Source organism: Perognathus longimembris, chromosome 15, assembly GCF_023159225.1.
Source record: "Perognathus longimembris pacificus isolate PPM17 chromosome 15, ASM2315922v1, whole genome shotgun sequence".
Lineage (NCBI taxonomy): Eukaryota > Metazoa > Chordata > Mammalia > Rodentia > Heteromyidae > Perognathus > Perognathus longimembris.
The window spans coordinates 3,580,872-3,593,138 of record NC_063175.1 but is presented as its reverse complement, the minus strand read 5'-3'; the positions used below and the strand labels follow the sequence as shown (position 1 = coordinate 3,593,138).

General features: G+C 42.6%; 1 protein-coding gene across 2 annotated transcripts in view; it reads left to right on the top strand.

Annotated features, from left to right (window-relative positions):
- The first annotated feature begins 627 nt into the window (after positions 1-627).
- Lpin2 (lipin 2) overlaps positions 628-12,267 on the top strand; it is a 105,711-nt gene continuing 94,071 nt past the window's right edge. The window contains exon 1 of one of the 2 annotated variants that reach the window (XM_048363671.1): positions 628-924. In XM_048363671.1, the coding sequence (XP_048219628.1) occupies positions 901-924 (24 nt within the window). In that variant the 5' untranslated portion in view covers positions 628-900. Of the gene's footprint in view, positions 925-6,828; positions 7,215-12,267 lie in introns of those variants that run through there. The other variant, XM_048363672.1, reaches the window with a different exon arrangement.

Sequence of the window (12,267 nt, the reverse complement as noted above, 5' to 3'; positions counted from 1 at the left end):
TCAAAAGCAATCTCATTTCCTTGTAAAAGTTTGTGGAAGGAACCCAGTAAGTTAGGGAATGTTCCATAGATAAGCTAATTAATTGATGACTACACAGCACTCTAATAGGAATTTACACTTATTTTCTAAATACTGGTAATTATTACTTAATGGCAGAAGAATCTCTTAGGAAGAACAATACAATTCTAACAATAGAAAAGAAACTGGGCATGGTGACATCTCCCTGTAACCCCAGTGCTCAGGATGGGCCTATGACAGGAAGATCCAGAATTCCAGGGTAGAATAGCCTGGTTAGTAGACCCCGTCTCAGAGAAACAAAACCAAAATAATCTATACATTGCATACATAAGCTATACATTGCATCAGCCTTCCATTTTCTCGCAGTGGAAAATAAAATGTGTCTAACATTAGTGAATCACTTAGAGACATATAAAGGAGAGAGAGAGAGAGAGAGAGAGAGAGAGAATGCTTTCTGTGGCTAAGAAAACTAATGTAGTCAAAAGAGCTGTGATGAGGGAGAAAATGGGAAGGGGCGGGAGCAGGAAGGAGAAGGCATCACAGTTGCTGAAGTGGAACCTTCGCTCAGATGGGGCTTTCCTGAGGAGCCTTGACCTTACCATCGGACACAACAAATGTCCTGAACCTGAGCAGAAAGCAAGGAGTGGTTCTGAAGTTTGTTTGCAAGAGTCTAAAGAGTCCTCTGGCGACACATTCTTAAGAACAATTTGTAATAGTACAGACATTCCATTCAAATTAGTGGCGGCTCTGAAAAGAAATTAAGACAGGAGCTGCTGAAACAAGCAATCTGGAAGAACAGGAAAGTTAATATTCACAGAGTTTTCCAGGCTGGTCTCAGCCCTGGCTGTGCATCAGCTCTGTTTCTGAACTCCCAAGTGTGCTATGGGCAGCAGCCGTCTCAATTGGGTGAGTGAATGAGTGCCTTTTCAAACCTCTCTGCCTCTCTTAGGGTCTATAACTCTAATTCTCATTGTTTGTTTGGTTAGCATGTAAATACAAACAGATGAAGGCATAGTGCTTCATAGTAAAACTGGAGGCTTTAGACCCAAGGCCAAGCTACTGGAGTTTCGCATGCCAAGTCAGGCCACTAACTCCTATAGGACAAGTAAAGAGATTTGGTGAAGGACAGAGAAAGAAGGTTTATTTTGTGGCAGCCACAGGAAGACAGCACTTCAGTACTTCATTAGTTGGCTTCTGGAGGTACAGATATCTGTTAAATAGGGACATCTGGGGGCATAGCAGAAAGGTATACAACCTTAAAACAGTCCCAAGTCACAGGTATATTTGTAGGTGGTCAAAGATGGTGTGACAGTCCACTCCCTCGGGATTGTTTAGGCGGGGTCTTATTACAGTGAGTGTCATTGACATGAGGAATGGGACAAATAAAGTCAATTCTCAATGTATTTATATGAAAATGGAACCAAGTGACTTGAAGAGATGGTGGAGTTGGGATATATGGGGGTAGAGAATGATGGAAAGGAGTGGCATTGATCAAGTTGCATTGTATTTGTATTCATAAATTGATATGTTGAATTGAAACACCTTTGTACAACTACACACACACACACACACACACACACACACACACCTCTTTTGCAAAAGCTGGGCTCTAGGTGTTCATGCCTATAATCTAGCTACTCAAGAGGTTGAGATCTGAGGATCAAAGTTCAGCCCTCAAAAAAGAGAAAGGATTGCCAGGTGCCAGTGGCTCACACCTGTAATCCTAGCTATTCAGGAGGCTGAGATCTGAGGATCAATGTTAGAAGCCAGCCCGGGCAGGAAAGTCCCCATGAGACTTTTTTCTCCAATAAACCATTCAAAAACCGAAAGTGGCTCTGTGACTCAAGTGGTAGAGCACTAGGACTTGAGCACAAAGAGTCTCAGGAATAGTGCCCAGGACCTGAGTTCAAGCCCCACAACTGAGGAGAGAGAGGATGATGATGATGATGATGATGATGATGATGATGATAATGATGATGATGATGATAATGATGATGATGATGCCATTAGAAATGCTATTTTCAAGTATAAACATAAATAAAATAAACAAATAATTAAGAGTCATTGACACCTGGCAGTGGTCCTGTCCAGGGTTCTAAGATGGCTACAAAGTGACTGCAGAAGAGAAACAAAGACCTTAGATACAAAACAGAAAAGTCTGAGCTGCTAAGCCTTTATCTGGTTGCAAGTTTATTAGTGGGCCCAAGTAAGTGGTCAACATTTCTCAGGGGAAAAGAAAACAGCTTTTTAAGCACTTCTTACCATAGTATGGATGATAAAAATCCTTCTACTGGGGCTGGGAATATGGCCTAGTGGCAAGAGTGCTTGCCTCGTATACATGAAGCCCTGGGTTTGATTCCCCAGCACCACATATACAGAAAAAGGCCAGAAGTGGCACTGTGGCTCAAGTGGCAGAGAGCTAGCCTTGAGCAAAAAGAAGCCAGGGACAGTGCTCAGAAACTGAATTCAAGCCCCAGGACTGGCAAAAATAAAATAAAAATCCTTCTACTGGACACGGGACACATTTTCTCCAAATTCCCAGTTCTAAGAAAGACAGTGGATGCTTCAAACAGATCATGGTTGTAAGATGCCGTCTCCAGATCATGGTTTTATGATGGCATCTCCTAGACAACATCAAGTGATTTCAGGAAGGTCTGCCTACCGGATAGGGCAATAGTCTCAACTTCTGGTTGCAGAATGAGTTCTCATCCATCATAATGAGTTATGGTGGCCTAAGGGATTAAGCATAAGTGTGACAATGGGTGGATTTCAGCCCCTGTGGCAGACATATTGATTATTCCATGGTCTCTAACTTAATGAGCTGACAGCACATGAGCAGGGAAAGTAAGGAAAGCTTGTGGTGTGACTAGAAGAGTCTTTGTTGTCAGGACTTGGAATTATTGACACCAATTTCAAAGAGGACAATCAGGGTTGAGCTGGTGGGTAGCCAGCCCACAGGTAGAGCCCCTGACTAGCAATGCATGAGGCCTGGGCTCCAGGGCAGAGGGGAGGTGAAAGGAAGGGGAGGGAAGGAGAGGAGAACAAATCTAAATGGAATGAGTTGGAAATATGCATGTTATGAGTGACTTATTAGAAGAGTTTTCATGCTTCAGTTGTTTCTTTTTGCCCTCTGAGCCTTTTGGGGTTTATTTTGGTTTTTGGTTTTTGGTTTCTTGTTCCCAGCCTTACATTTGAACAGTATCTGCTTAGGTAACTTGCTCAGATTAAGAATAATCTAGAGATGATTTCAAGTATATAGGAGGATGAGCATAGATTCTATACAAATGCCATATGTTCTATATATGCCATTTTCTATAAGGGACTGGAATATCTGTGGATATTAAGTATCTGGGATATAAGTATCTTTGGTATAAATATCTGGGAGCCAATTTCCTCAGATATTGAGGGACCCTGTACTTATGATGTCTTGTTTTTTTGACACAAGAGGGCTCAGTAGGTGAAAATGGTTTGAACTGTGCACTTGACATTGTGTGTGCTTTTTCCTTATGCGCTTTATGATGCATACTTTTCTCTGTGTATGTTACATGTCAAAACACTGACTTTATAAAAGTAACTCAGAATGACTGGTCCTTTTGTCTATGTATTCCAAAGCCTGATTTAATACCCTAAGTCATGGCAGAGAACTGTACCAATGCCATGAAGCATGAAACTTAAACTGCCACCACTGCCACTGCTATCTTGTTGCCTGGGCACCTAATTCTAATGTAGTTACTCCATCACCTCTTGGGTGTTGTTTACACTGATGCTCCATTCTCAGCCTTTTAAAGACTGGGATGGATAAATTTGTTAGGCAAAGTCTAGAATGTTTACTCTTTGTGGTAATGAAGAGTAGGTAAGCAAGTGCCCAACTTTTCACTTCCTGTAACACCCAGCGATATAGAACAGGAGTTATAATCCATAGCAGGGACTTATCTGATTTGGGGCAGCCAAAAAGAGGGACATCCTTAAGATGAACATTTTTGTCAGCAGAAGAAAGTAGATTTTAAGTGTCAGGAATAATAGAAGCCTAGGGGTAGAAGTTGACTCTAATGTCTCTGAGCCATTTAATAGGTAACTATTTCTTCTTTATCATTTAGAAGGATATAGTATAACACTACCTATAATGTTCTGTTGGAAAGCAGATATTCCTTTGCAAAGAGTTAGGGACGTTTTAAGAAATACTTCATTCATCTTATAAGTGATGAAGGGAATCACAGTTTGTAGACATACAATAACACTTTTAAAATGTTGTGTATGAAGCTGGGTGTTGTTGGTGGCTGATACCTATAAGCCTAGCTAGTCAGAAGCTGAGATCTGAGGATCATGGCTCAAAGCCAGCCCAGGCAGAAAAGCCCGTGAGACTATTATCTCCAATTTACCACCAGAAAACTGGAAGTGGAGCTATGGCTCAAAGTGGTAGAGTGCTAGCCTCAAATAGAAAAGCTCAAGGACAGCACTCAGGCCCTAAGTTAAGCCTCATGACAAATAAATATAAATAAGTAAATAAATGCAGTGTATGATGTATGGGTGATCCTAAATAGTGGAGTAAGGCAAGAAATAAAATCTATCTGAATCAGAAAGAAAAAAATCACATGACATGAATTTATATGTAAAAACTCAAAATAACATATACACAATGTATTGAGATGAATGTGAGAGTTCAGAAATGTTGCCAAAGTCAATATACAAAATCATTAACATTGATAAATATGAGCAGTAAATAGGTAGGGATGATGTGTTGCATACTTATCTTTTTAAACAATGTATTCTAGTACCAGGGTTTGAACTCCGGGACTAACACTTCACTTGGCTTGCTTGCTTAGGCTGGCACTCTATCACCTGAGCTATATCTCCAGCCCAACTTTTTTTTCTGGTTATTTAGCAGATGAAATCTCATGGCTTTTTCTGCTTTGCACTTGATGCTTTGGATTTCAGCCTCCTTGGTAGCTAGGATTACAGGCATGAGCCACCAGTGCCTGGTTTGAAAATGAACTCTTACCCTTTGTTGCTTTGTACTCAGAAACATGGTCTCTATGGCACAACACTTTCAAAATTGTTTGAGGCTGGGTTTATGGCACATAAGCAATCTACTCTAATGAGCTTTCTAACTATGCTTTTTTCTTGGATATTACTTTGAATCTGGAGTTCCACTTTACATTTTATTCATTTATGCTGATACTGGAGCTGGACTCACGTGGCAGCACGAGCACTATCCCTTAACATTTTCACTAAAGGCTGGAGCTCTAGCACTTGAGTCACAGCTCCCCTGTGGCTTTTTGTTAGAGATAGGAGTCTCATGGATTTTTCTGTCCAGGCTGGCTTCAAACCATGATCCTCATGTCTCAGCTCACTGAGTAAGGAGGATTATAGACATCAGCCACAGCACCTACCCTAGAAATTATTTTTCTCATCCAATGCTATGTACTTTTGAACTTGTTCACATCCGGTCTCCATTCCTCTCTCCTCAACATCCTGCTAACCATTAGTCTACTTGTCACTTCTATAAGATCATTGTTTTATGCTTTGTCCCTTGTTGTCACTGTATTTGATTTTGGTACCCTGAGTATTGTGAGACGAGCACTTTACCACCAGGCCATATTCCCAGCCCCTGTATCCTGAGTACTATATGCATGTTTATCTGAAGTAGGGAAGGGAAGGAGAACATCAAAATGGTTAGACAACGAACAAAGAGTAAACCAATGCAATAGTGATACTCACAAGAAAATATGTTGGAAGTTAACCATACAGCTGGGGGGTAAGGGGAAGGGAAAATGGGAGAAAAATGAGGGAGGAGGTAACAAGTTTGACAAGAATTGTACTCTCTGCCTAACATATGTAGCTGTAATCCCTCTGTACATCACCTTGACAATAAAATTAAATTAAAAGAAAAAATAACTTCTAATATTCTGTATCACAGAGAGTAACTATGTTTGACATCAACTAATTGTCTATCTCAAAGTTATTAGGAGAGGGCTGGGAATATGGCCTAGTGGCAAGACTGCTTGTCTTGTATACATGAAGCCCTGGGTTCGATTCCCCAGCACTACATATATAGAAAATGGCCAGAAGTGGCACTGTGGCTCAAGAGGCAGAGTGCTAGCCTTGAGCAAAAAGAGGCCAGGGACAGTACTCAGGCACTGAGTTCAAGCCCAGGACTGGCAAAAAAAAAAAAAAAGGTATTAGGAGAGAGAGTTTTAGTGGCTTATGCTTATAATCCTAGCTATTCAAGAGGCTAAGATGTAATAATGATGATTCAAAGTCAGTTTGGTCAGGAAAGGCTATGAGGCTCTTACTTCCAACTAACCACCAAAAGGCTAGATATGGAGCTGTGGCTCAATTAGTAAAGCACTAGCCTTGAGGAAAAAACAACAACAAAAAAACTCAGGGGGCTGGGGATATAGCCTAGTGGCAAGAGTGCCTGCCTCGGATACACGAGGCCCTAGGTTCGATTCCCCAGCACCACATATACAGAAAATGGCCAGAAGCGGCGCTGTGGCTCAAGTGGCAGAGTGCTAGCCTTGAGCGGGAAGAAGCCAGGGACAGTGCTCAGGCCCTGAGTCCAAGGCCCAGGACTGGCAAAAAAAAAAAAAAAAAAAAAAAAAAAATGGGCTGGGGATATAGCCTAGTGGCAAGAGTGCCTGCCTCGGATACACGAGGCCCTAGGTTCGATTCCCCAGCACCACATATACAGAAAACGGCCAGAAGTGGCACTGTGGCTCAAGTGGAAGAGTGCTAGCCTTGAGCGGGAAGAAGCCAGGGACAGTGCTCAGGCCCTGAGTCCAAGGCCCAGGACTGGCCAAAAAAAAAAAAAAACAAAAAAAAAAAAACTCAGGGACAGCACCAGGCCTGGCATCAAGACCCAAGGCCAGCACAACACACCAAAAAAAAAAAAAGTTACTATTAGAGAGGACTTTAGGAATTTATATGGTCCCAACACGAAGAAATGATAAATGTCTAGTTGATGGATGTACCAGATGGCCTGATGTTATCATTATACTCTGTACATGTACATGATTTATGTGTCACACTGTACCACCTAAATATGTGTACCTACTAAAATTATATAAATTAAATATGATATACAAATATATAATAATAAACAAATTTAATGTTTATCTATTTCAAAACATAGGTTGAGAATCAACCAGGCCCAGGAAAAATTCTAACTTCATTGCTTACAAGGTGTGAGATCTGAGGTAAGGTTCTTTCCTGTTTCTTCATCTATAACAAAGCTTCTCTATGGTTTAATCCCCTCTCCTGGGAACCACTGGACAGGAGACATCTTGTGTCTTCCAGCCCCAAGATGGGCAGACTTGATTTTTATTCTAGGAAAAGCCTTCTCCCCTTTCAGATTTCCTCAAAGATAGACGTTATCCATGGCTACTCCCTCTCGACTTAGATTCCTCAGTGAGTTTAGAGACTGAGAGATGAAAGGCAAGAAGGAAATGGATGAGACAACTTCTGCTTTCCATTCTGCTGTTGTCCAACTTCTTGACACAGGCACCAGGCCTGGGGAAAAGGCCAGGAGATAAGCAGAAGTTAATGTGGCCAAGTTGTTTTACTGTGAAAGGAATGGCTGAATCATGCAGGCGCAAAGGACCAGGGGATAAATTGGAGCAAGGAGCACTCTGTATATCCTCTTAAGAAACTGGACTTTTTGACCAAAAAAATACAAGTGGACATGATAAATTATACAGAACTCTAGACATTCACACAGTCCAGAAACCAAAGGAGGGTATTCCTAAAAGGAGGATCACAAGGGCTCAACAGCTATGGGCATATGATCATATAAATTTTGTTTATTGAACTACAAGTAATGGAAACAAGAAGTTTTTTTGTTATTTTGCTTCGTGTTTTTTTCTCCTTTGTAGCTGTGGTTTTTTTTTAAATTTCTGTACCTCGAGTCTTATATGTATTTATCTGTTCGCAGGACAAGGGGAAACACAGAAATGGTTGGACAAAAAGTGAACAAATGTAGCAGTGATACTCACTAAACACTATGTTGAAAATGAACTATACAACTTGTAGAGTAGGGGGATGGGAGAAAATATTGGGAACAAATGAGGGAAAAGGTGACACTATTCAAAAAGAAATTTACTGGGCTGGGGATATAGCCTAGTGGCAAGAGTGCCTGCCTCGGATACACAAGGCCCTAGGTTCGATTCCCCAGCACCACATATACAGAAAATGGCCAGAAGCGGCGCTGTGGCTCAAGTGGCAGAGTGCTAGCCTTGAGCAAAAAGAAGCCAGGGACAGTGCTCAGGCCCTGAGTCCAAGGCCCAGGACTGCCCCCCCCCAAAAAAAAGAAATTTACTCATTATTTGACTTATGTAACTGTAATCCCTCTATATATAACCTTTACAATAACTATTGAAAAAAGAATTGGACTTTTAACTAGTACTATGGTCAGATCTGCAATTCAGGTTAGAAGGGGTTATTTGTTTTGTTGGGAAGACTAGCAGCTTCCATGTCTTCAGTTGGCTACAAGAGATATAGAAAGGCCCAACTGCAAGGAGGGGGAGCCATACAGTCCTGCAACCAAGGAGGACATAGAAGGTGGCCAGTACCAAAGTTCTGCAGAGATCTAGAAAGAGGAAACAACAGGAGGCTAGAATCCCAGGGGAATGAGGATCCTTGCCAGGTTTCTCACAAGGATGACTAAATGGATGATGGTGTTATTGGCCAGTACAAGACTGGGGAAGCAGTACAAACAACGGGCCTGAAACTGTGCTTATTGTGGGCTTTGCTGCTGCTGAAGCTGGACACCTGTGGTTCAACTTTGTCTAGCTACCTAGGAGGCTGAGATCTGAGGATCTTGGTTTGAAATCAGCCAGGGCAGACAAATCTGAGAAAGTTAACTCCACTTAACCAGCAAAAAGCAAAAAATGGAGGTATGGCTCAAGTGGGAGAGTTTCAGCCTTGAGCAAAAAAGCTAAGCAATAGTACAAAGTTCTGAGTTCAAGTCCAAGTACACACACAAACACACACACACACTTACTCACAAATAAGTCCACAGAGCATAGGCATACAGACTTCAGACAAGTTCTAGCTCATAAGAATATGAGGGAATTTCAGTAACCTTTTACCTGACAGAGATCATGAGCCCCAAGACCCCAAAGGAACCCATCATATTTGACAACTTGAAAAGTATTAGCAATTAGACTCAGTGGTTTCAGGTATGAAAAGAAGAGCAATATTTTGAAGGGGTGGAAAAGCAGAAATTGTGTGTTCTTCCAGGTGACTTGATTGGAAAATAAATAGATAGCTTAAAGAGAAATGTTTCATAAGGTGGAAATGAGATGGTTGAAGTACAGTTGCACAAATCATATGATTTCTTAATGCATCCTCCAGTCACTGTGCTTGAAAAGAAGGAAGATAATGGTGACCAACATCACAAAAATGCATTTAATAGATGGCTATATCAGCTACTATAGAATGAGTTTCAACATGACTGTAGTTCAGTTGCACAATGAGGGTAAAGAGGCCTCTGTGGATAGTGAAGTCTGAAGTTTGAGGTGAACTGTGTATGCGTAGTTTGTTTGACAATCCCAGGATGCTGGGGGACAGTGTTGGGAATGAAGCTTCCACACTGTGAGGCCAAGAAGGGTAACAAGGTCTGCCTTCTTGCAACCCAAAGCTCTCAAAGCACTGCTCAAACTCTTTAGGTTATGCATTTGAAGCTCAATCCAAAACAACTTATATTAAGAGGCACTGTTCCGGTTTGTCATGCATTCTAAGAGGAAAGGAACTTACTGTAGACTCTTAAATAATGGACATGGTAAATTGTCGTGTGTGTGTGTGTGCGTGCACGTGGACGTGCTGGGAATTAGTCAGAGTCTCTTGCTCTCTGATTCACTTTTTCAATTATGATCTGTACTCTACCATTTGAGCCACACTTCCAGTTCTGGGTTTTTTTTGCTGGTTAATTTGTGATAAGAGTCTTACAGAATTGTCTGTTGCTGTCTTTGAACTATGACTCTCAGATCTCAGCCTCCTGAGTAGCTAAGATTATGGGGATGAATCACGAATGCCTAGCTGATATGTCTACTCTTAACAAAATTTCAAAACAGAACAAAGCACTAGCTCGAAAGCAGAGACATCTTACAACCAACTATTCAAGAACTTGGAATCATTTAAAAATGACATTATAGTGCTCAGTAACCTTTTATCAACAGGATAAATAAAGGCAGCTCCTCCTTCTCTTTCTCTTTATTCTTCTGTCATTTTAAATGATGGGAGGAGCCTGAGTGGAGGCAGAGATGCAATTAGAGTAAGAATCTGGTGCTGGAAGGCATTGAGGGTCAGAAAGACAGGTGAAGGGAAAGGTGTCCGGGATAGTGGAGCAGGTAAGAATTGGTTCCCCTCCACAATACACAAATGTCATGGAGGTCAGGGCAGGAAGTGAAGGGACATTATACACCAAATAGCTAATTATTCCTACTCTGCTGAAGCGGTGGTAAGTTAGGTGGACATGAGAGAAGGAGGAAAATATTCGAAATGTGAAGCAATCATTCTGAATGAGGCAAGGGGGAATTTGGAGGAAGGAAGGGGATGTCTAGGTGAAGGATGAAGGGATGAAAGGAAGAGAGACACTTGGCAGACTATTTCCTCCACAAAGCAGGAGGTACGGACATTAGCCTGCAAGAAACAGGAAAGGTCTAAGTTGGAAAAACGGAAGAAAAGCAAGAAGACAACAGTAACAGTAAGCTCCACAGTACTGGCACTAAGCTAAATTAGGTGCCCAGGGGAAGCATATGTAATTCTCAAGGCAGGCTGGTTTCCATTATGTTGAGTACAAACTGAGGGGTGAATTCTTTCTATGGCTTTAATTACAGTTCTCTATAGTGTGTGTATGTGTGTATGTGTGTGTGTGTGTATGTATGTGTGTGTGAAAGCTGAGTGTCCGGGTGTGGGAAACTAAATGCTGAGCCATGAAGTTTTCCAAAGAGAACTGGAATACCAGTCTCTGACTCTCAGAAAGCTAAGACTGGCCGGAGAAAAATCAATTGCTCCTAGTATTGCAGAGACCCCTATTTTACCCTAAACGTGAGTCAATCAGTGTCCAAACTTTCCTAGACCATGGAGCCAGGTAAAGGCCTTCAAATTGTGGTTGTTAGCTGCTCTTCTACACCTCCTAAGATAAGGAAGTCGCTAATCCTAGGATTGTTCCCCGCACTCTGGTGTCTGTAACTTCCAAGAGATTGCTACCTTGCATTCTGCACGTACTCCCCTGTTGGATAATCAATAAAAAAAAAAAAAAACAACCCTGTTAACAGGGCCTTGGCTGTCTGTTGCTGGTGTAAGGCACAAATCTCCCCGCACCCCCTAACAGGTTTTGCATCGGTCTCCATCATTGCCTTGCTCAGAATAAGGCGCCCACCGCTGTTTACAACACCAGTGCCTGGCGCCTGTAATCCTAGCTACTTGAGTGGCTGAGATCTGAAGATCTCGGTTCAAAGCCAGACAGGGCAAGAAAGTCTGTAAGACTTTTAGTTCCAGTTAACCAGCAAAAAGCCAGAAGTGGAGGTGTAGCTCAAATGGTAGCTTGCTAGCTAGCCTTGAGTAAAACAAAGTTAAGGGACAGTGTCCAGGTCCCTGTGATCAAGCCCCGTACTGGCTGGGTGCGAGGGGGTGTGAAGGTGGCTGGGAGGGGAGGGGGCGGAAGGGGGGGCTTTGAATTTGGAGGAGCAGCTCCAGTCCTGTTTTATAAAAGATTTCCCTGGGAAGCCAGGTGAAAGGCAGCGATATGAAATTTTCTGGTGCACTTGGGGAGGCAAAACCACCCTTTTCCGTGGGGCCTCACTTACTTTGGGGAAGTTCCCTCTAGGCAGAAGGGCCCTGTGGGGAAGGAGGCGGAAGGGGTCTGTGGGTCTGGGCACAGCCGGGCAGTCGGGCTGCACCGGGCCATCCTCGGATCCATCCTCGGATCCCCGGATCCCTGGGAAGAGATGGTGCCGTGGCCAGGCCCACTCGGGCAGGTCTGTCCCACCCTTCGCGGGGCTATGGGAAACACCCTGCTGAGGAGGCAGCAGAGAAACGAGCCAGCCTGGAAAAGCTGCTCACAGGCCTCCGGCTTCCATCCCTAACTTTCAAAAAGAAAATAATAATACGTTTCTCGAAGGCGTATTTTTTAGTGTAATAGGGTTTTGTGGGGATGGGAGGAGAAATACCTGAGCAGGCACACAGTGATCGAGAGGGGGTGTCACAATGTACGGTAGCACTTATATAATCTTATTGCGTTTTTATGAC